At 40.5% G+C, this 24,640-nt stretch overlaps 1 protein-coding gene across 7 annotated transcripts in view; it reads left to right on the top strand.

Moving 5' to 3' along the window:
* The window catches only part of LOC121955757 (clathrin coat assembly protein AP180-like), a 31,997-nt gene extending 7,401 nt beyond the window's left edge, over window positions 1–24,596 (top strand). Inside the window, exons 3-25 of one of the 7 annotated variants that reach the window (XM_088089092.1) lie at window positions 1,791–1,933; window positions 3,007–3,082; window positions 3,541–3,643; window positions 4,178–4,271; window positions 4,372–4,483; window positions 4,580–4,686; window positions 5,545–5,586; window positions 6,086–6,159; window positions 6,949–6,961; window positions 7,055–7,179; window positions 8,200–8,273; window positions 8,973–8,987; window positions 9,572–9,742; window positions 11,652–11,750; window positions 14,530–14,778; window positions 15,016–15,090; window positions 15,386–15,472; window positions 16,789–16,854; window positions 18,333–18,419; window positions 19,283–19,344; window positions 21,018–21,095; window positions 21,193–21,304; window positions 23,180–24,596. In XM_088089092.1, coding sequence (XP_087945218.1) covers window positions 1,791–1,933; window positions 3,007–3,082; window positions 3,541–3,643; window positions 4,178–4,271; window positions 4,372–4,483; window positions 4,580–4,686; window positions 5,545–5,586; window positions 6,086–6,159; window positions 6,949–6,961; window positions 7,055–7,179; window positions 8,200–8,273; window positions 8,973–8,987; window positions 9,572–9,742; window positions 11,652–11,750; window positions 14,530–14,778; window positions 15,016–15,090; window positions 15,386–15,472; window positions 16,789–16,854; window positions 18,333–18,419; window positions 19,283–19,344; window positions 21,018–21,095; window positions 21,193–21,279 — 2,039 coding nt within the window. In that variant the 3' untranslated portion in view covers window positions 21,280–21,304; window positions 23,180–24,596. Of the gene's footprint in view, window positions 1–1,790; window positions 1,934–3,006; window positions 3,083–3,540; window positions 3,644–4,177; window positions 4,272–4,371; window positions 4,484–4,579; window positions 4,687–5,544; window positions 5,587–6,085; window positions 6,160–6,948; window positions 6,962–7,054; window positions 7,180–8,199; window positions 8,274–8,972; window positions 8,988–9,571; window positions 9,743–11,651; window positions 11,751–14,529; window positions 14,779–15,015; window positions 15,091–15,385; window positions 15,473–16,788; window positions 16,855–18,332; window positions 18,420–19,282; window positions 19,345–20,798; window positions 21,096–21,192; window positions 21,305–23,179 lie in introns of all 7 variants that reach the window. The other 6 variants (XM_088089088.1, XM_088089086.1, XM_088089087.1 and 3 more) reach the window with 6 other exon arrangements.
* Window positions 24,597–24,640: the final 44 nt, after the last annotated feature.

The following is a 24,640-nucleotide window of genomic DNA, read 5'->3' as shown; positions in this document are numbered from 1 at the left end:
TTCACATTAGTGCTTCTCAACAGACTCCCCGCTGCTCCCTCGAGGGTCTTTCTCTTCCTCGCTGTCTGTCTCTAACTCACCTGCTTGCTGTATTATTTTCAGTCCTCGCTTTGCTATCTACTCGCTCAAGGCAAAGCCAAGGCCTGTTCAATATAACGGCCTTCCTCTCCTTCTATTACCAGACGTGCCTGCCAATATTTGCTGCAGTCGTCTTTGGCACTCTCGATGGATACGCTCAGTGCTGCCCTTGTTGCTCGGCTATCAATGTCAGGAGGATGAACAGAAAGATACATTTTCAGATTATGAGATGTGGCGGCACAGTGGTGTCGTGGCTCGCACTGTCTCCTTGCAGCAAGAGGGTCCCAGGTTTGAACTCTAGATGAGGAACGGTTCGGACCCTGGGTTGAGGGGCCCCTTCTGTGCAGAGTTTCCATGTTCTCCCTGTGTCAGCGTGGGTTTTCTCTAAAGAAACTCTTAGACAGGGCCCATTCATTCCTATGAGAGCTGCTCACTGGCGCATGAAGCAAAAAAGCTCTTTTTAAGGGCCCATGAGGCTTTCACACTAAAGACTCGTGGTGGCTGAGTGTGACTGAGTGTGCAATCAATGCAATTAACATGCACAGTTCTTAAGGACACTGTTTTTGTGGCACTTTAAGACTTTTAATGATTGGAAATGACTGATCTCTGCTTTTATCAACATTTATATATATTAATTACTTTTTTAATGGTTGACTGAGCTCACTCTTTTTATTGACAGTATCAAATGAACTTCATTGATACTTTAACTTTCACTGCTGATCGGGATTGCTTTTAATCAGCTTTGGTTGTGTGCTGCTATGATGTTTTATGTGTCTGTTTATTGTGTGTTTGTACAATTAAAGCTCTGAACTGAACTATTTGAGTGCGTAACTTCCGCCAGCATACTGACCGGCTTCTAGTTTAGGTCTTCGCTAGCTTGAATTGCGGTCTAAAAAATGTAATCTTGTGGCTCTTTTAGACTTTCCAAATGTTATCAGACTGGATGGAGTAAATCTAGATAGTGAAGTTTGTCATTTCACCAGGGTTTTTCCACTCACCAAAAATCCCCCCGCGACCCTTAAGTCGATAAGCCAATGAATGAATGAAAGATGATGAGATGTTATATATTTCAGGAAAGTAGAAGATATTGTTGTTCTGTTCTAATTCTACCACTCCTGTGCCCATAACAATACAATATGAGCCCCTGTATCCATTTATGTTTTTATGTCACTCTCTCTATATATTTGCAAGACTTTTTCTTTGGCCATCTGTCCACCCCTTTCTCTCTCTCTTAATAAGAAACTTCCACATCACATCATCCAAGAATAGTTTGGACCCGAGAACCCCCTCCTGCTCTGCGCCTCTGGTCTGGACTCTGTTGGACACCTCTCTGTCTGTCTGAGAGTTTTAGGAGGAGAGCTGACACAGCATTTTTCTGTCTTACTGCATTGTCAGCATGGGTGTGTGCCCTTGTGTGTGTGTGTGTGTGGACTCGTGCGCCAACATCATTTCATATGTACATCAGGTCTTCCTCCTGGCTTAATATTCTCATGGGTGTCTGGAGCAGCTCTGCAGCGAACACTTAGCCTGCCAGCTTAATCAAAGTTTAATCAGAGCTGTTCAAATTATGTCTGCATTTGTCTAAGACTAAACTAGCCGTGCCTCTCCTCTTACATATGAAATTTCTCCTTCTAGAAGACTCCTTCACGTCATCAGAGCCTCAAAATTTCACATGTTAATGATGATACTGTTTCTTTTATTCTGTGTTGCAGACCTGGTGTCAGCCACCAACACCACCAATGTGAATATCCCTCAGATGGCTGACACGCTGTTTGAGCGAGCCACCAACGCCAGCTGGGTGGTCGTCTTCAAGGCCCTTGTCACCTGTCATCACATGTGTGTCCATGGCAACGAGGTTGGTGGTTCATATTTATTCGATATTAAATACAAGGATTAAAGTGGTTACTACTTTGTTTTAATGCCTCCAAACTGGTAATAGCCCTGGCCGAATGCATTATGTATTCGGGTTATCTGTCCATCCTAATGTCTTTAAGTCTTTCCGTCCCATTCTTGTGAATTTTGGTGGTCAAAGGTCAAAGCCGAAGGTAACTGTGACCTTGTGAACTTCTTCAGATTTGGCATAAACATCCACTTGGACCTGACAGGAGAATTTGGGATGGGCGTATTTGAGTTTGGTGGTCAAAGGTCAATGTGACATAGCAAATCATGTTTTTGGCTATAACTCAAAACTTCATACACCAATTATGATAGAATTGGATAGAAGATAGATAGAATAGGATACAATGATGTACTTCACTGGGACATCATTTGTTTTGCAAAACACTTTTCTGGCCATTACTCAGCATCATAAGTGAGGAACAGAGGGGTAGACATTTGGTCAGATGTTAAACTGGTGACACTAATCTTGAAACTGTGCTGATTATATAGATCTTTCTTGCTGTCGGGGGGAAGATGTGTGTGAAACATCCATGTTTACGCACTTATGGGTGTAAACTGTAACTTGACTGGTGTGCGGCGGCATACAGCCACAAGGCGCTTACTCTAGTTTTGAAATTAACGATGGACATCACTTAATGGATTTGCTAAATTATCCTCAATCCAAACATACAGTAAAACTCTCAGTTATTAACTTGTGTGGTTTGAGGTTCGGAAAGCTCAAACTGGTCTTCTGAGTGCTGTTTGAGTTGTCTGAGGTGCTCAGGGGAGCTAGCTGTTTTGTGGTTAAATAAAGTCTTTGACCCCAATTCCTCAAAGTAATGAAATGAGTCCTGAGGGTTCAGTATGTGAGCAGTCGTCCGTTGAATCAGACCTGTAGAAGCTGTTATGTGATAGAGTGAAATGTTGTTATAAATGTACAGCAAGAAAGGTTCAAATTACAGGTTTGTTTTGTTGTAGTGTTTAACTTAATTTCTTTCCTCCACTGGCCTTGATGGGTATAATTAATGTGTTTCCTTCCCTCCTCCTCAGAGGTTCATTCAGTACTTGGCTTCCAGGACCTCCCTGTTCAACCTCAGCAATTTTATCGACAAAACCGGCTCTCACGGTAAGAACAACTTCACAGTTTCTGGCAGAAAACAAACAGGAAGAGATGAAAACAAAGCGAGCCATCTGGCAAATAGGAGGGGAAGACACAAACTGCAGGAGGGACTGGACATGATCACACACATAAAAACAGATGCTGGCATTTCTTTCTCTAATGCCCGATGTCTCAAGTGTGATTTCACTCTCATAATCAGATTTTTATAGCTAAATGTTGTGGATCTGGATATTTTCTTAGCTTTTGGACAGTTAACTTTTTCCCAGCACCTGCTAAAAAAATGTATTGTTGTAATTATTGTTGTTAAAAATGCCAAATCTGAGGTAGAGCAAACTGGCTCGAAACATCACTTGTTTTGCCATCCACCATACCCTCCACCTCCAGATGATAAAGTCATCTCATACACATGTAATCTGATCCATGATGTCTCCCCGCCTGCTTTCTTACATGCATTTCCTGTTTAGGCTATGACATGTCTACATTCATCAGACGGTATGGACGATACCTGAACGAGAAAGCCTTCGCCTACCGCCAGATGGCTTTTGATTTCACCAGAGTCAAGAAGGGGTACGTCAAACATGGTTTTGCTTTCCCAGTAGACTTTTGCTTCCTCATAACTCTACTTTCGACTGTCTCGACTAAGGGTCGACCGGTGTTGGTTTTTCAGGGCTGATACTGATACTGATTATTAGTAATTAATGAGACTGATACCTGATATGCATTAACAATAAAAAAAGGAAAATCTGTCTGTCAATATTTAAAATTTTGAATATAACAGTCTCCAACATAAAACTTTGCTTAAATGTCTTTAACAAATGATCAATCAAAACTGAAATGTTCAACATCATATGTGGCAAGGTCCCAGCAACTTTTTTTATATAAAGTCATGAGAAAATAAAAAAAATAAAAAAGAATGAATAAAAATAGTTCCCTGAGGTTTTACGAAGTAAAAGTTCCTCCCATGCTGCCCCTTTCTTTGCACTTTCAGGATGATAAACTGTCACCCCATAGTCTAGACAGTTCAGGCTTTTTTTTCTATTATATGCTATATGTAACATCTTTTCTTATCCCTGTGAAACATCTAACACTAATGTTCTTCAGTGCTGACGGCGTGATGAGAACCATGACCACTGAGAAGCTGTTGAAAGGCATGCCTGTTCTGCAGACTCAGATTGACACACTCCTGGAGTTCGATGTGAGTCAGACTTTGGCTCGATATCTGTGCTTATTTTACAGTAACAGCAACATAACAAACAGGTAATCCCAGGGCTCATCTGTTCTCTTCCTCCTCTCAGGTTCATCCCAAGGAGCTCAACAATGGGATCATCAACGCTGCATTCATGCTTCTCTTCAAGGACCTTGTCAAACTGTTTGCGTCCTACAATGATGGAATCATCAACCTATTAGGTCAGCAGACCATGAGTACCTCCCACTTGGCACCTCAGCTATAAAAACATGCACCACAGAGAATCTGAACCTGCAAACTTTGTTTCCCCTAAATAGAGAAATACTTTAAGATGAAGAAGAGTGACTGTAAGGAGGCCTTGGAGATCTACAAGAGGTTCCTGACCAGAGTGACAAAGATTGGAGAGTTCATGAAGCTGGCTGAGGTAAGGGGCAATCATCAGTCCTTGAAGCTGGAGTTGGCAGAAACCTGAAAAAGACAAAACAAAAGAGAGTGGGGGAGGTTTGCAGCAGGTGGTCTAACCAGTGTAACAGCAGCAACAGAAAGTTTTCTGATCTAGTGGGGAGTCAGAGCTATGCAGTCCTGTTGCAGGATTTGGGTTGCTGCAGCTGACTGTGGGTTTGTCTCAGGAGCTGCTGTCCGCTCTCCTACTGTCGAGCTCCTCTGTAGCGGCAGAGAGTGAGCAGGTGACACACTGTGATTCTAGGCTCTAGCTAATGTTAGCTACATAAACTTGAATTTGAAGCCACAGCTGTAAGCCTCTAATTAGCCAAATGCTATTGTACAAGCTACATTTTCTCGCCATTCCTGTAATGCTTCGCCGATATTGACACACGTTTTGTTTCGTTTAGTGTCAGACTTTCTTTTAGACTGTCTTAATAGTCTGTGTTCCTTTCTTAGGTTGTTCTGCAGTGCAGAAAGTTGTTTTTAATGCTGGAGTAGTAACACTGCAGGATTCTCTGCCATTGAATCAGGCTTTTACCAAAGGAATGTGCACGCCCGTCTGCATTTTCAGCACAGCCAATAGGAACGCCTTCTTTTTGAAATGACCTGTGATTGGCCAAAGTCTAAAGCTTGAAAACAGCCAAGAGGAGGAGCAGAAGTTTAGTTTTCTCTCAGACCACTTGATGCTCAAAGTTTATTATGGGATTTTGTCGAATGACACCAATAAAACTGCCTTCTCCAGCTTTAATACCACCTTAATAATAACATATTATATAAGTCATGCGTGGGAACTGTGCAGTGTCGTAATGCTGATTTCAAATTCTTTTCCCTTTAACAGACAGTTGGAGTTGACAAAAACGACATTCCTGACATCAACTACGTAAGTTAACACATATCTTCACTCTTATGTTTTTTTGCCTGGAAGTATTGAGACCAAGAATGTAAAACACATGAATAAAACCAATCCCACCTCACACACACATACAGAAACACCCATGACTCACCATAAATTTCCCCACCCCAGTGTCTCCACCCGGGGGTAGTGGTGGATCTAGCAGACTCAGACGACGAAGACTGTCCTTTTACACCTCTTGAGGACCCGGTAACCACAGAAACTCAGGGTGCCCTGGCTGAGTGCCTGTTTACAGGATGGCGTGTCGGCATGTTGAGCCTAATTAAATTTCAAACACACAAATCACGTGTGTTTTAAACATGCATGTGGGTATTGCAGTGAGATTTTCCAAAGCCCTGTCCCTCTTTCAGCCACTTGGACTTTCACAGCCTGACATTGTAGGAGATTGTAGGAGTGATGCTAGAGATAAGTGGAAAGGATTGTTTATTGATTACTCCCGTTTCGATTTTTTTTTTTTTTTTGTCAGGCTCCCAGCAGTATCCTGGAGAGTCTGGAAACACACATGAACGGTCTGGAGGATGTGAAGGGTGGAAAGAAGGGGTAAGACACTGTCAGTTTGGGTGCTTCTTGCTCTCACTGGGAAGCCAGATAAGAAGAATTAGGATTGTTCAGATCTGACAAACTCCCTATTTATTTTTTATAGAGGAAAACACGTATTTAACCAAAAGAAATGTTGGTAGAAACAGGCCTCAACAAGTGCTATATTTCTATAATTTCCTTTAACCCTTCCTCTCTTTTATCCCCTTTTATGTTCATTTGGAATCACCAGTGAAGGGTGAGCATATGCTGTATGTTTTGTTTGGAGTTCACTAACTTCTCTAGAAAAATTGTTTTGGTTTATTTTACCGTCATTTCCCTCCCGCCAGGTAAACTTACACATTATTCACATGTGAATCACAGTGTGTAGGTGATCTCCATGTGAATAGCAACATAACCGCACCACAGCTAAGCTTGGGTTTACCTGTGGAAATGTCTGTATTGATGTGATTACATGTGAGAAATACATGTTTTAATCAACAGTAGGTCACCTCAAGTGTATGATCACATCTTGACATGCAATGTGAATCAGTATATGAAGGTTTTTTCCAAAGATAAATTGATTAATATCCCAAAATTTTAAATGTTATCTGATAATATGAGATTATTTAAAAAAATTGGACATACAGTTTATTGCTTTGGAAATTAAATCTTCTTTTGATCACATGATGTAATTCGTCTTGCATATTTGTTCTTTACCTTTAAAAATAGACCTATAAAATACTCCTCAGTCTGTGTCCAGAAGATCTGTTTCAAGCAAAAGAACTAACAACTCCTTCTTTGCTCTTTCAGGTCTCCAACAAAGGTGAGAGTCAACATTCAAAACAGTCAATATCTTTACTGAGCTCTTCCAGTCTGATGCACCGCTGTAAAAGGGGCTTCTCTGTCTGTCTTTCAGGGGTCTCCGACAAACAATGTGTCTCCAACATCAACTCCTGCCAAGTCTTCAAACGCTGTTCCTGCATTGCAGCCTCCTCCTGGGGAGACAGCTGCTGCTGCTGCTGCTCCTGAGCCAGCTGAAGAGTAAGTGCCCTTTAAACTCTGTGACCTCCGCGCTGCACCATTCTTGCTAAAATGTGAATCACATTTTTCCCCCCAAAGAATCGAGATCACAATTCTCGAACATCATTTTTTAATTTAAAGGGCTTTTTAAAGGGCTTGACTTACATATCATGTATCAATGGGCTGGACTTAAACCTAAAAGTCTCTTGTACCAATAAAAAACCCTTTAAGGCTCTTTAAGTTTCTTAGTTTAGATTAGAACATCATTAACTTAAAAGCTACTGAATGTAGGAAAAAAACAATGGAAAGTTGTGGCTTTAATATCAAAATCAGACCATTATGTGACGCACTTGTTTGTCTTGTCTTGGTCTCAAACAATGATCTACTGCTGTCTGCTGCTTGGCAGCTGTCTTGCGTAGGCATCCACCATCCCTTCCACCTCCTCATAAGAAACTCAGCTCATACACATGTACTCTGAACAACATCAAATACTGATGATACATATAAAGAATACAAATGTTACATATCTGTGGTTTGCAGAAACGTACAATGTTTATTCTGGCGACTGTACTGATCAGCTGTGGTTTGTGCTAAGTGCTTATTAGCAAATGTTAACATGTCAGTACATCGTAACACGTCACAGCTTCACTGCATAGCTGTAGATCTTCAGTCTTGTTTTTGGCTATCGCTGATAACAACAAGAGGGCCATTCAGAGAGCACAGACTTCTGCCAAAGCCAAATGCTCTGTCTGGCAATGTTAACTAAAGTGAAAAATAATTTGTGCATGCCCACTGCATATATTTAATGGATTCTTCCTTGGCCCGTGTTACACCCTTTCACCAAGTTCCATGAAAACCGGGCCAGTATTTTTTCTGTAATCCTGCTGATAAACAGACAAACAATCCAACCAACAATCAAATCAAACCTTATTGGCAGAGGTTATAGACTTTACTTACTTCTGCAACAAGCAGATGTTAAATAAACACCTTCTGCAATGTATGGTTTATTGAATGTCTCTCCCTGTTTGTGTCTCTCTCCAGTTCCTTGTTGGACCTGGATCCGCTGTCCTCCTCAGGTCCCTCAGCACCATCAGCTGCCCCCACGTCTTGGGGAGGTAAGTTTCCCTTCCTCCTGCCAACTGGTTTATTTGATATGATGCAAATCCACAATGTAGCATTTACAGTATATCAGTGAGTAAGTACATAAAATAGTTTGTCTTGATAGTTGAGTTTTGGTTAAATGGCTTAATTTGCAGTGTAGGAATCAACTTTTCATTATATTAGAGTAAACAACCAGGGAAGTGTCATAAATTGTTTGGCCCTTTGAAATCAGGAGCGAATCACTTTTCTTGTATTTGTATTTAGACCTTTTAACCCCGAGCACATAGGTGCGAATTTAAAATCATTTTAGAAAATAAATACTGTTAGATAATAACATATACATTACATTACCCACATATACATTACAATACATTAAATAGTATTTTTAATTATAGCTAAAGTATTTTCTGTAGATTTAATATTTAAAATTTTATTACAGAAGTATCGTACCTTTTTACACACTTTTCCCATGTTATTTTTCTTTTTTTCTTTTTTTCTTTGTTTTCTTTCTTTCCCTTTCATTTTTTAAATACATTTTTAGATTTTTTTTTTTGTTCTTTTTGCTAATTTCTTGCTAATTTTTGGGTCATTTCTTCTTTCATTGCTCGTTGCTTTTTTCAGAAATCAAACCAGTTTGCTTAGGTTCCAAAGACTTCAGCTTAGACTTGAACTGAAATGCATTTTCCCTCTTCCTTTGCTTTCTGCTTACGCAGATCTTCTTGGATCAGGTGAGTCAGACTCTTCACTTCAGCTCCAGCCTCTAGTCTAGACGTGTTGTAGTTTTATCTTTAATCATCCTCCAGGACACCTCAATGTCAGTGGCTCTCTTTCTGAACAAACTCTTCTCTGAAATTAAGGCGACCTGGAAACAATATCAGTGTTTTAATCCAAACTGAACATAAAGATAGACTGTAATGTACAACTGTGACATGGTTACCTCCCTGTTTGTGTCCTCAAGCTGTTTTTTTTAGTCTGAGTGGTCTCTTTGTTTCTCTCTGCCCTCTCTCTCCCTTCCCTCCGCATACTCCATTGTCTGTTTTTGCTTTACAACGGGGGCTTTTTTGGTTGTTTTTTTATTTGTTGGTCATGATCGGATGGTGTTGGATCATTTAACTTTACTTTGGTTAAATTTGCTTTGCTTGGTGAAATCCAAAATTTCTTAATTGGCTTTAATTTGAATTGGACCTTTTTGTTTTGGATTGCTTTTGTTCACTGTTGCAACGGTGACTCAACTGGTTATTTTGGTTGCTCTTTTGGGGTTTATTTTGGTACCTTTCTTTGGGGATTTCGAACACCCCGTTGGTACTCGCAGAAATGGGCGATTCCTTGCTATCTGAACCCACCCTCACGGCAGAGCCCGCCCCCTCCCCTGCAGCAGCAACGCCCACTCCTGCAGCGGCAGAACCCGGAGTCTCTCTAGCTCCTCCCACTAGCACAGCAGCCGCCACCTCCCCTGGCGCCGCCAATATGGATCTGTTGGGAGGTTAGTGGGCTTCCAGAAAATTCTCTACGAAAGAATCACTCTGGGAAGCTCAACCCCAAAAACATCACACAAATATAATAACACAAAGATGACTGCATGCTCTGACACAAACAGTATGTAGACAGAACTATGCTGATTTATCACTGATGTCTGTACTCTACTCACAAAGTTGCATCATCAAAAACAGTATTTATGATGCACTGATGCACACCTCCATCATTTTCAGGTATCAACTGCCAAGTGTTCCCAGAAAAGTAATCAATTAAATAATTATGAAATACATTTTGTAAAATATATAAATTAACTGATAAAATGTGAAATAATTTAACTCAACTCATTAGAAACGTTATTTCATTGTCTGTTTCAGCTACTGTATGTAGTACACTGTCTCATAAAGCCCCACTTCAAATTTACCGAACTGTCCCTTTAAGAAGCAGGGGGTATGCGATTGGCTGAAAAGGTGACAGGGCAATGACTGGTGATAATGCTGCAATCTGCTGTACTCAAAATTTGGGAGAAAAAAAGACCTCCGACACAAAAAAGTGCAGTGAAATGGTCTTTGAAATCAGGTCTGGATGGATTAGCAACATGGCGGCGCACACAGTCAAGGAAGTAGAATAACTTTTGTATTTATTACATAAAGTAGTATTTAATGTAGTGTGTGCTGCAACAGTGTTGAAGATTCAATACAGATGATTTTTGCTTCGTGGAAGTCTTTGCAAACATGCATATCTCTTTCTGCATCTAAAGAAAAAATGAATGCACACAAGTTTTACCACCTTATGCTGTTTTTACATTATTACACTCAGCAGCAGTTGACACAATTTTGAGTTGTACGTTATTTGAATGAGCAAAGACGAGCAAGACAGTTGACTTGATTTGATACAGCGTTTTCCTTCCTTAATGTCGCTGTGCCAGTTCATGTAGGTCGTCTGTAGATGCTAGTAAAGCTCAGAGGCTTCACATCGAAGCATCAGTTAGCTGTGGGCGTCCATATTGTCCCAGCCAGATGCACTGGGACACATTTAGATCATAAGTCGGGAATATCAACTCCTAATTTTTATCATCTGACTTGCAATGCATTGCAACATAACACCGCTGTCATTAAAAGTGACATTTTGACATGAAATGTGACTTAAAAACAAATAATTATTGGGATAAATGCTATCATGAAATAAAAAGACTTTTAAAAAATGAAAGTAATGATGAAATAACATTTCTCAGTAATGGGTTGCTTTATATAACAAATGATTGCTTCATTTATTATTTCACATTAAGTATTCATTTGATGATATACTTTATAGTTACTGATATATTTAATATGACCACTTTTAGGGTTTCATACATAATAGGATGATAGCACACAATCTCATTCCTTCACTTTCACAAACACAAATACGGTACTCCTGCACAAATACTCCACACACTCACAGACATTTCCTGCATTATGTAATTATGTTCAGCCACACGCTCACCTTCGGCTTGCATATAAACATACTGCTGCACTCATTCTCCACATGCGTCTTGTTTGATAGGCAGACGTGCTTTTCTTTGACCGCAGTGAAAAGCAATTCTATCAAACCTTGTCACATGGCTACAGCTACAGACGGCAGCTGTAACACTTGTAGATTTCAGGCTTATTTCGTTCGTGCAGTAGATGAATCCTGTAGTGCCTCCTGTCTGTATTCCCATTTGTCCATTCACCTGTCAGTCATTAATGTTCCGTATTAAAGCTACAAAAGCTACCGATTGTTACAGATGAATACTAAGCTCACCTTTATTTTCCTGATGCTCTCTTCTCCTCCTCATGTTTCTTGATTCCTCATTTTCTCTTTTCGTCTTTATTTCTTCATCTGTCTCCGTCTCTCCGGGTGTCTCTGTCCTCTGCTGGGGTTTGTGTGAACCCCAGATGCCTTTGCAACACCTGCTCCTGCCACTGAGGCCTCTGCAGCAGCAGCTGAAGGTGGGGCCGCTGCCACGTCCGCCCCAGCCGCCAACGCTGGAGCTGGTGGGTGACAGAAAGTCTGTGTGTGTGAGCGTCTGTTTGTGTGAGTGACTTTGAGCCAGTGGTGGAAAATACGTGTGCACTGAGCGTACAAAGTACCTGATTGAACTAGCTCCACACTGCAATACAGCAACAAGGCTGTTTGTGTTTTCTGCTTTCTGTAGATCATAAACTGGTGGATATGATGACTTTTTGCTAGAGACTGTTCAGCTTAAGCCTCAATATTTGAGCATTATATCATGTATATACCCATTAATTGCACTTTTAAGATCCCTTGGTGATTAATGAGGTGTATTACCAAGTAGGGGGGTAGATTATCAAGGAGGGGAATGCTCGCCTAAATATTGAGGCTGATAGGCGGGTATACTGTAAACAGCCAGAAAAAGAGGTGGGTTTAACCCACTGCTAGGCAACAAAAACAAGGGCGCCAAAAGCGAAAAAGAACTCTGTGACTAAAATTACAATTATCATCCATTAAATTGCCAGAGAATTCATCAGAAAACATCGGCAAACACATCACAACTTGTGAACCGGGAGCGTTCCCAAAATTTCCACTTCAGCGGTCATAAAGAGCACAAGAGGGAGGTGGTTTTTTTAACTTTTCTCGTAAATGTAGTAAACATGGTCCAATTTAAAGAAAGCAGAAGAATGGTAGCTATTTTTCTCTTCATCTAACTCTGCAAAAAATAAATAAACATATTCTCCAAAATATAGAACTACTTCCTAAAGTAAATTTTGACTGACAATACTTGACTGATTAGTTCATGTCTTTATTTCAAACATGTAAAATACAACAAAAACAGGAGTTAAAAACATATGAATGACAATAGGAAAAAAAAGACACAATAAATTCCTTCTACAAATTGCCTTAACTTACATTTGCGAAAAGGAGTAGAAAGAAGTATAAACTTATTTAATCCTACTCCTTTACTCAGTGTATGACTCCCTTGAAGAAATCCTAAATATGTTATATATGTACCCTTGTACACATATATACACACCTATATGTAAAAATGTACAATTCTGTCAATACATCTGTTATACAATAAACTATACAAAATACAAATATATTCACATACTCATATACATTCATATAAACAAACTAGATATTTACACATAGCTATATTCCTGTCTAAATAAATATCCATGTAAACACCTGGTCATTGTCTTAGTCAGCAATCCTGGAAGACATTTGAACTCAACACCCAAAAAAAGTATGGATAATTGTGCCTTTTCTTTGTTTTGCCATTAACACACAGAATGGACCTAAAGGAGACTATTTGCTAAATTTGACAAAAACTTAACAGGATTAGAATCATTGGCTGCACCTTTATACAGCTTTCAAAATAGCCCTCACAATGGAGTATTATTTTGTTTTGGTATCACTGCTTTACCTGAGGTCAAGGATCTGAATGTTTTTTCCACCTCGGGTTTGATGCCACGACTGTGAATGAAACAGATGTTTGGTAACTTACAGATCTGCTTGTGTCGGCGTGGATGTTTTAATCACAGTTTCATCTCAAGGCTTTGTGCAGGGACAGTAGGCGTGCAGATTTGCTGTTGGTGTCCGCACGGTGCTATTGTTGTTACCATGGCGATCATGCACAATGCTCTCACTTGTTTTGTATCTTTTGGCATCAGAAGATTTGTGTGTTTTCTGTTCTTGAGAAACACTGCCTGTGGCTGCTGTCTGGTTTTAGTTGTAGTTTAGTTGTGGTTTGTTGCTCAGGTTTATACACCGTGACAGTGTTTTTTTTCCCATCCGAGATGCTATTTTAAGCGGTTTCGACTGATGGCAGGAGTGTGTCGGAGCTCTGCACGTTCTGTCCTATTCTTCCTTTCAGATTCTTTTCTTCCTCAGCTTTCATGTCTAAAGCTAGGGATGTCCTGCTTGGATCAGAGGGATCAGTATCGGGCCAGATAAATGCACTTTTCAATAGATAGGGATTGGTTATTTTGAGCATGTTCCCCACCTGATCCTTTGTCAATGTCCGTCGTCACACAGATGGACGGAGAGCATGATTTGTGGCAAATTTTCAGGTTTTATGGTTATGCTGCTGCTCAAATAAGTAGAAACTGTTGCTACACAACTTTATGTGGAATTGGTATTTTTTATTGTTCACTTTTAGTGAACAAGTTTCACAATAATGCTGTAATAAGCGAAATTGTGACCGATTTTTATTTGTAGTGACCGAGAATAGTAAAGTTCAGCTATAACATGACTGTGAATTGGCATTATGATGATATTATTCATTTATAGTGTTCTATAATTTTATTATAATGCTACACTAAGAAGAATTGAGACCAATTTCTGAAGACACATTTTGGTTTACTTTATTTTCTTGAAAAAGCAAATGCTGCACTAAGTGGAGTTGTGACAAGCCACATGAAAATATTTTTAATTTTGTTTACTTTGTTATTTTTGTAAATCTACATACAAAAAAAAACCTAAGGAACTGTTTGGATGCAGACATTTTCTCTTGTATTGTGTTGTAAGGCTATTAAACTGTCAAGCATATACAGTGGATCAATTTTAATGACTTTAAAGCACTTGAAGTGTGCATTGTGCAGCTGTATTATCCAGGTAAAAAAAGTATCAAATGACTCGAATTGTAATTGGGGCAAAAAGTAGACTTGATTGGGACATCCCTATCTATAGTTGGACTTTTATCATCCTCACATAAAACATGCATATTCTGTCTTGTATTGAAGTCACAGACTAACGTCCTCCCTCCCTATTCATGTGTCAAATTTCCTCCCCACCCCACTTCTTCCCCAAAAGACCCCTTTGCTGCCTCGGATGGCGGCACCAGCGCAGCGCCTTCAGGTCTAGATCTTTTCAGCATGATGACAGCAGAGAATGATAACCCGGGCAGTTCGCTGGATGCCTGTTTTACCTCTGTGGTGCCCCAGCCCTCCCCCTCCCCTTCCCCTTCACCGCTCTTCACCTCCAGCACCATCACCACCACTGCAACCATTTCAGCTCCCATAGCTCCCAGCACCGCCAACCCTGCGACTGACCTTTTCAGCGGTAAAGAGATGTGTGTGGTCCGGTATCTTAATGCTTTTTGCTGTAATTGATTGGCATCCTCCTGAATCTGATTCTGCTTGTCATCCTCTGCCCTCTTTTATTCTTCTTTGTTGGTTTCATCAGACTAAAGTACACACACCAAAGACGTTTTTTCACTTGGCTGCTGTGTGTGAGAGCATCCTCACCATTTTAAAGCGTTGTAATATTCCCGTCTCTGGGTGCGCATGTGTTTCGTAGATCTCTTTGATTCCATGCCAGACACGAGCTTCACCAAAGCCGACCCCGCGCCCAGTGTTGACTTGTTTACAGCAGGTACCCTGTTGCAACTCCTTCACTCTCATTTCCTGTCTTGCCGTGCCTGTTTTTCAGCTTTGTCCTTGGCTTTGATCAAAGGAGGAGAGAAAGAAAAGGAAATGAGATTGCTCTCTTCTGGGTCAGCTGAAAGCTATTGAGCTGAAACGTTTACTAAATCACTGTCACCTTCTTTCCCATTCGAGCATGTCCTGCGTGTGCTTGATGAATGTGCATTAGAATGAATCACAGTTAATAGTTTGTGTGTTTTTGTGTATTCGGGCTCTAAACATCATCTCCACCTTGCCCTCCTCAGCGGATGTGTTCAGCTCCCCTGCCCCTATCCTCTCCTCCGCACCCCCACCCAAAATTGACACGGGAGCCATCATGAACCTGTTTGGTGGTGGGTAACTCAAGTGACTGCCTGCCCTCACTCTGCCTCCCCATGATTATGAACACGTCACCAGAAGAGGAGTAGAAACTGTGAAAGATCACATGAAAAAAATGATATTGATGTTAAGCTTTATCAGTGTCAGAAACACTGGGTAGCTCTGTTGTTGCATACTTTATTTTTGTGTTAAAACTCAAAGATATCTTGTTACTATGAGAATTCTTCCTTTGTGGGTTTATCATGGAGGTATTATTAGCAGATATCTTAGTGTCAAGTTGTCAAATACCGACACATGGTCAGTGGCCCTCAGCCTTAGATATCAACACACTCAGGCACCATTTAGCAGCAGCATTTTTTGATGCTCCGAGCAACTGTTGTAGTGAGAAAATCTGCATATTTTGTGGAGCTGGATGAGTTAAGCCAACTCTGGACTTTCACTCTGGAGACCACTGTTTTTGTTCCATGTCAAACCAAAAGTCAGTAGTTATTTAAATGACAACATGGTGTGCTAATATTTAAAGCAGACTAGGCTAGTGACATATGTCATGTGGTGTTATATAACATTTATAACAAACATACTTATTTAAAGCCAAACCATGATTTCCTTTCTCAACCTAACTACGTACCTTTGTTGCCTAAACCTACAAGAGTTGACCTTAAAAACAAAGTGTGTGACCCACGTTCTAATTTATTCTGAAAATAGACTGTATCCATTTAACAATCAGAAACTGCATTTCCTATTAAATTGGAAGTTTGTTTATAAAAGACACAATGCATGTATGGACCGGAAATTTTAATCGTGGCAGGTTGCCACAAATAAATAATGTGTGGGAAACCCTTGAGTTGATATGTAGGGCCACTGACCAAGCGTTGGTATTTGATGAGTTTGGGGTGAGAGTGTGTTGCTTGATTTTGTTAAAATATACAGATTATTTATGAACTTCAAGCTGTGACTTCACACCTGGAATTTTGTGTTTTATTTAGTTTTTTACTTCTTTTTTTCTGGCTTTAGTGTCTTTGAAAATGCTCCTGGACGCTTTACTCTGACTGTCTAATGAGTATTACATTATGATGTTGTGTGTATGTGTGCATATGAGAGTATGTTTAAAATTCTGAAAGCAATGTTTCCCTGTTTATTCAAATATACGTGCATCTATGTGTTTTGCCTTCCTGTCTAACTCTAAGCACTTTGTTTGGCATTACCAGCGTGAAGCCGAAGGCTCACTGTTACCCCCCTTCTTTGCCCTCATGCTGCGATGGGAATGGCTCATCAACCTACTTTGGACCCTGCGTGGCATGGTTTGGTATATTTTGGGTTGACCTGCCAGAGTCCACAGGAGGAGATGCCACAGCCGCTGCTGCTCCTGCTGCCCCCGGTGCTGAGCTCATGTCAGGTAAAAAAAACTTTTTTTTAAAAAACCTGTATAAAATTTTGAATATTTTCATATTCAGAACAATAGTGGAATATTAACGTGCATGTCAGCAGTCAGTTTGCTGCTTTGTGGAGTCAGTCATCCACTGTTTCTATTAACTTTGGTAATGGTTAATGAAATAGTTTGCTGTTAGCTATTCTACATTTTTGTTTTATGTTTGTATATTCTGAATACAGAATTACTACTCATTAAAAAGCTTGGGTGTTATTTGACTGTCTCTGGTTCAGTATTAAAGCAAAGTCACTGTTGAGTCCTACAGATTCACACTGTGTCCATATATGGTCATATTAACGTCATCATCGCGTCATCTTCATTTGCATAGTATTACTGTGGTCATTACTGTCCCGGGGGAATACCTCCCGTCTTTGCCACCTTTCTGTGACTGGTAACGGTAGTAGCTGTTACCATGGCAACATGAACCCCTCCTCACCTGGTCATCTCCTGTCCTGTGCTATTGGTCTTCATGTTATATAACTGACGGTCTGCAATACTACTGCTTTGAGGCTTAACTCTTTCTTTCCCCTCTCTCTCTGTCATTCATGCAATAAACTCGAATGGTTTCACTGTCGCCCGCTCCTTTAAACCCTCATTGCATTTTTTCTCTCTCTGGCATCTGTGCGTTTTTTACTTTCCCCCCTCTCTCTCTTTCTCTTTTCCTCCCTCTCCATCTGGCTCTTGGGCTGGCTCATTGCTTGCTTCCTGCCATTTGATTGGGTGAGTTCCCTTGCTCTTTAACACGCTAATTTCCCACAGTGCACTGCTGCATTGCAGTGGTGCAAGGCAAGCTCAGCTGCACTGTCCCTTTCCACCACGAGATGCTTGACGGTTACAGAGAGTGTGTGAAATAGCAGTAGTGGTTTAGTGCTTCTTTAGCAATTACCCCAGCTTCATTGTAGCTGCAGCGCTTCTGCCCTCATCATAATTTCTGCAGCAATCACACATTTCAAATGTACCAACAAGCACTGAAAACAAATTCTCGAAACTGTGCATGTTGTTTTAATGGTACAATACAGTTTTATTTGCCACATACACGGTCTCAAATACTGCTTTATATTAATCCTACTTAAATATTGTTAAAGTCGGACCAGTTCTTATTATGCCCTTATTGCAAATTAGCATAGTAGTCAGGAGCTGACCTGACAGATGTCTCCTGTTGCAGATATGTTACACACCATCTGCACTAATTGACAAACCATATGTCTTTTTTTTAAAACCTTGAAATTGCCCTTACTATATACTTTAGATGTTATTTAATTTCTTATTTTATAGCTCACATTCCAGTGCTACCCTCTTCTCTCTGTTGTCATGGAGACTTCTATTGGTTGTCATGGTAATCCTCAGTAGTAAGGAGGACTGCTCGCATTGAAGGATGCTAATATCTCCCTCCCTCTCCCCTCCTCCCCCTCCTTGCTCCTTCCTCCCTTCCCTCCCCTCTGTAGTATTTGATGGACTAGGGGATGTAATGAAGCCCACTTTGACCCCTCAGGGGGGAGATGTTGACACCTCCATGGCTAACATGGCAAGTAGTAAGTAGTCCTTTTAGATGTCGTAGATGTTTATTTAAATACTCGAGGGAATACGCTTATTTACTTTCTCTGTGACAGTTAGATGAAAAGATTGACGTCATGCTCATGTCTGTCAAGACATAAACTATATCAAAGATGTGAATGCAGCCACCAACACATCACCCACTGGTTTGTGGAATACTGTTTTGAAGCCTCGAGTTCGGCATTTTAACTCAAAATGAGAAAAAGAAAAACGGTCAACACAGTGTCGCTTTCTTAAATGCAGTTCATTAGCACATCATGAAAAATCATGAACTCTGAGCTTTCAGAAAATTTCCACGTACGAGGTTGTGAATACCACATCAGGAGAGTGTTCATATGGTCAACTCTCGTAAACACGGTAAACACGTCCCTATTTTAATGCAGCACGTGCCATTTTGTTGCTAAACTTTAAGATATATATGAGCATATATAACGGTATAAATGAGGTTAAATAAGCGTATTTCCCACAATGCTGAACTCCTTAAATTCCTTAAAGTGTGGGGCTAGAGACAGGAGGTGATTAGCTCATCTTAGCGTAAAGACTGGAAGCAGGAGGAAATAGTTGCAGCACTGAACTCTCCAATAAAGTACAAATTGGAAGTTTTAATTTTTGTTTGTATACATATTTCAAAAGAGAGGGTAAAACCTGTTGATTAGTGACCTTTAGAGGTGCTGGTAGCTGCTTCCAGTCTTTATTCAGAGCTAATCGCCTTCTGACTCCAGCTCCGTAATTCACCTTCTTTTATAACTTCATGTATGATGTGTGGTCATTATGACGTCGGTAAATGAAAACAGTGTTTTTGCAGTACTGTTCTCTCTCTTTCTCTGTGTCTTTCTCTCAGACCTCACAATGGGATCCGCAGCGGCACCTCAGGTAGCTCCCCCCTGTTGGGGTGCTCCCATGGTAAATGTTGTCTGTGTCTTATAGCATGGAGTGGAGCCGCATGACAGCAACAGACAGGGCATAGCAGCAATCACAAGCATTGCCTTCATCTGGCTCTCCAGGTTCCCGGTCCAAACACAGACCCAGGAGAGGCGTGGCAGTGAAGAAACAAAACTTATAGTAACCTGTAGCAAACTATAGGTTACTGGTGGGTCTTATTTAAAGGGCGGTGCCATCTGTGTTCTTTTTTAGTGTTTTTTAAATGGAAACACAGCTGTTAACAAAAAACGGAGAGCAGTAATCCCCCTTCACCCTCAGCACGTGCGGTTCACTAACATGATAAGATTTTATCTTGGAGGTGGAACATAAAATCTTTAAAATCATTAAATCTTAATTTAACCAGGTGAAGATGCATTGAGATTTGATATAACTCTGCATTTGTACTTTATAAACACATAAATAGATCCATAGTCAGTGTATTACTCACAGTTGATGCAGTTTGTGTGCTCCCGGTGCGGAGGAGCAGACAGGAGTACCTGGGTTCATAAACTAAGCAATTTAGTTTTCTGCGGTGGACACTAAAGGTCACTCAATAGCACAAAATAACTAATCGTCCAGAGGCAGTGGTAACAGTAAGTTAAATGACTGTTTTTATCAAAGGAGTCTGGTGGCTGTGGACTGTAGGCGTAGAAAATATTTTTAAGCCTATTAAAAAACAGGGACCATGGAAAAAAAAACAACTGACACTACTGAAAGATACCATATGATATAAAAGCAAACAAAATAATGGAGCCGCCCTTTAAGTAACACAGCTCATAGAGCCTCGAATGGCACAGATACACTGGTTATAAATGTTAACAAAATTGTCCAGATCAAACTCCAAACATTAAGCAGATTTTAACATGCAGTCTGTCTTTAAATCATTGTTATATCTCTGGAATATCAGCTGGAGAGTGATGAAGTGGCGAATGATAGTGCCAAATTAAGAAGTTGTTGCTTGGAAACAGCTTCTTCTTCACTTAAGTTTTCTTTTTTGGTCTGTTAGAGTCCAGGCGAGCCACCTGGTTTTCCCGTCATGGCTAAACTCACCCGTTCATTGACACATTTGCTTCTTGTGGCTATTTCGGTTGTCTTTTTGGCAACAACAGAAATGACACTCATCTGAAGGCTACCTGCAAAGAGCTTCCTCTGCTCTCTAAATCCTTGCGCATGTGTAATTACTATTAACTATTAGGTTAATTTAGGGCTCTTGTCATGTCGTTTTTTTGTTGTGTGCCTTTTTTTGTCCAGATTTGCCGTGTCTGTCTGTCCATCTTTACTGTCACTCATGTGTTGCTAGAAATCTTTTAACGCATTGTGTATTTTTTTTACATTTGTCTGACGTTTGTGCATTGTTTTGCAGTGTGTTTGTGTCTGTCTTATATGTAGTGTAGTAACATCCCACCTCCTCCTCTCCCTCCCCTCCACACCTGTAGACCGTACCCATGGGTGTTCCTCCTTTTATGGGGACTCACCCCAGCTTCAGCATGGTAAGACCATCAGGCCAGTATGGTCTGGTAATGTCGCCCGATTCGGTCTGGACATTACAGGACATTATTGGACAATTACCCCCTTTAGGTGGCCCTCACACCCGTCAGATGGTCGACATTGTGTCTTACTCTCTCTCTTTTTTCTTGCGTCTGTCTCTGTGTAAGCCCGGGGCACCGGGAGCTCCCATGATGCCCATGGTGAGGCCAGGCTTCCCTGCCACCGGAGCGACCCCTGGAGCACCGGTAACACTCTTACATGGATTATACACGCTCATAAATATGAAGGTTACAGCTGCTCTGACAAAAGGAGTTTAAGTGTTAAAAGTAGATGTGTCTGCAGATGTCTCCTGGAGCAGCCCAGAGCCCCAGAAAGCCTCCACCACCGAGGAACGCTCTGGATGACCTCAACATTAAGGACTTTATGTAGACTGACTGGCCTGAAAACCCCCAAGGTATGAAGAAAGCTGCAACTGAAAGAGTTGAGATGTGTTATTTTCGCTTGGCATGTCATAGCAAACCTTAGGAAGCAGAATCCTTTTCTGCACCTGACAACATTAGCTACACGTGAGCCATGTTTAACCCTTCAGACGCTCCCAGCAGATAGTGTCATGCTTTTATAAAAAAAGTAAAAGCTAAATGCTTACCTTGTGCAACCTAGGAGAAAATGTTGAAACAAAATCAGAAAAATGTCGCAACATAGGAGAAAATGTAGCAACATGTGAGAAAATGTTATAGCAACATAGGAGAAAATTTAGCAACATAGAGGAAACCGTTTTTTTCTCTTTAAATAATAACAGTTTCAGAGTTCTATGTTGTTTTCAGAGCAAAACAAATGTGGTGTCTGGGAGAGTTAATTAGTTTCTCTTAGAAACTGAGGGATGCAACTGCTGTTAAATTCACATTTGTCACATTTTTATTCTTTTTTGGGTTATTCATAAGAAATTATTCCATGTGATTGATTTCCTGCGGCCTCTACATGAACTTATAAATGGCTGAACAGGCCACATATGTAGAACTGGGGATGTGTAGCATTCCTGTTGCACCAGACAACATTAGCTTCATTGGAGCCATGTTAAACCCTGCAGTCTTGGCTAACTAACACAGTTAATGCACCCTGAATGTGAGAATCCAAGAAAACTGTCTAAATACCAGATACTTTTACCTCTTAGGCCTTTGTAAAGACTCAGACAGGAAACAACCTGAAAAAAGAAAATGTCACTGATGGAATAACCTGTCACAAGAGATAACATGTAGATATCGTCATTACACCTCATAATAAAATGTGCTTTGGTTGATCAGATTGAAATCTGACAGTGCTTGACCACATGAAAGTACAGGTGTAAATGCTCCCAAAAGTCACTGAGGATGAAATGTTATCCTATAGGCTCAAACCACCTTCAGAGGTGGTCAGGGTGGCTCTGTGGCAACATTGAACACAAGTGTAAATGCAATTCCTTTTTCATTTCACATTCTGCAACTATGTGGGTGGAAATATGTAATCATGCGTAACAGCTCCAAACCATCAAGGCAGCAGTGGCTCTCCCTCACCTGACACTGAAGCTCCGGAGGGCATAGTGGTCTCTCCCTCATCCGATGTCAGCACTGCTGCAGTGTCTGTAATGTTTTCTTTTCCTGTCTTTTAATGTCTTAACAATCAGTTAGACCTGTTTCATCCTCACTGACCTCGCTGTTGCCCTCTAAATCTTCCTTACCGTTTATCATTTGAAGTTTGGGAAAAGTCATAGAATTTTAATGTGTATAATGAAATTGTTAGAGTGAACTTCAGTGGATAAACTTCCATGAGCTGAATGGCATATTCATTTTCTGTAGTTTTCGACTCAACGTTTTGTTTACCGGGTTTCCAGGGTCATGAAAAACCTGAAAAAGTCATGGATTTTCACAAACACCTGTCCAGGCCTGAAAAAAGTGATGGAATAAGTAGAAAACCACTGAAAGTTTTTTTCATTTTGTTGTGCGTGATGAAATTGTTACCCTAATTCTTCTTTGGATAATGTCCATGTAACAAAACAGCAATTTTATTTTCTGTAGCTTTCGATGTAGCGTTGCTGCTTGTAACATTTAATTTACGGTCACGTACGTTTTTCCAGTTTTTGCTGGCATCGAAATTATGTTTGAAAAGAGCTTGAATCGGATATATTTGAAAACCACTGGGCGCAAAAAAAACCTTTGAATCCTTGCAAAATAATGGAAAAGTTTGATAATTTCCTGAATCTCCTTCATCTTATTGGATGATATATAGTTAGACTTCACTTATCTCTACTGAGAGCACTTGTTATAATGAAATCACGTCTCTCCCCTCTCTGCAGGTTCGTCATTGTGTCTGGAGCTCTGTGGATGTGGATGTCTGCACTCCCCCCACTGCCTTCCCCTCAGTCACACCCAAACCCCTTCAGCCAACCAGCCATTACATCTGCGTTCTCTGCCCTCTGACCTCCGCGACCCCTAAAATTAAACCTGCCCTCCTTATCTAATGTTGTAGCACAACTGTGAATGTGAACCCTAGATACAGAAACTCCGTTTATGTGTGTGTGGGTGTGCGTGTAATTCAGTGTTAACCTTTACTTAATATACTACGGAAAAACGAACAAAAAAATAAATTAATGTGTATTTAGATTCATTCTGGATTTCCGCGTATCAGCTGACTTGGAATGGTGGATAAATGTTGGTTTCTTTGCGCATCTCCCAGACGAGGACCGTGTTGTTAAATGTGGACTGTGTTCGGTGTGTGTAACTTCACTGGCCAACCCCCGACTCCCTCTCCTCTCCCGCGCTGTCGTCCAAAAACTAATACTGAGCTATGTTTATGTCATTAAAAACTTGGTTGTACCTATATCTGCTTGGCCATCCATCCTCCCACTTGTTCAAGTTTTTGAAAATGTACCTGAAAATAACTTGCAATCTGGACTTATCATCAAACACACCAAGCTGTGTTCAGTTTTTTCTTTTTTTTTTTATTTTTGGATTGTGTGAAACATGCAAAAATTTGTGAACTGTGTTCAAATTGACATATGCATTTTAGACTTTTAAATAATAGACATATTTTCTTTAATCTTTATTTTGAGAGAAAAAATGTATCATATATTTTTAGTTAAATTATATGGTTGAAAATAAGGCAAGTAGACTCAAAAAAAAAAATCCCCGCCTTCTTTGTACATACCTCTCAATCAGTAATCAGAGGCAGTATTGAATGGAAACTTTGCCCTGAGTGTTTACTGTTGCGCCCCCAGCTGGTGTGGAGTGGCACTGCATCGTAGCATGCGACACAGGTCAATCTGGGATACATAAAACTCTCAGAGCGCTCCTTTCCTTGTCTTGGTCTCCACACAAGATGTTAAAGCGGAAATCAAGAGGACAAGGTTTGTGTATGTGATTGGGATGTGGCCTCGGTCCTCTTTGCAGCAGCGGTTGGTTCGTTTGTTGCCGCTGAAAGTCTCGAGGACTCTCACTGTAAAGCACTCAAGTATACGCTGGATGTTCTGTGTGTTGTTTATTTCCAAAAGTGACCGTATCTTAATCCATTGTGGCAAGTGTTGAGAGAAAAATAAAGATGACTACGACTCATTAAAAAAAAAGAAGAATGTGGATAAATAATGTTTGCTAAGTATTCAAAATGAAGGCTGTGTTGTTTTTCTTTTGGGTTATTATGGATGGCATCGTTCTTTCTCCCTCACCCCCACCTGCATGTGAGTCCAAATGAGATGCAATAAAAGACAAATACACTGATCCAAACGACCCTTACGGCTCGTCACTTAACTCTGTTGTGCTTT

This window comes from Plectropomus leopardus, chromosome 16 (assembly GCF_026936395.1).
Source record: "Plectropomus leopardus strain MGB_pleo_1.0 chromosome 16, ASM2693639v1, whole genome shotgun sequence".
Classification (NCBI taxonomy): Eukaryota; Metazoa; Chordata; class Actinopteri; order Perciformes; family Serranidae; genus Plectropomus; species Plectropomus leopardus.
Note: the sequence above shows the minus strand (reverse complement) of the source record. Positions and strands in the feature narration are given on the sequence as shown.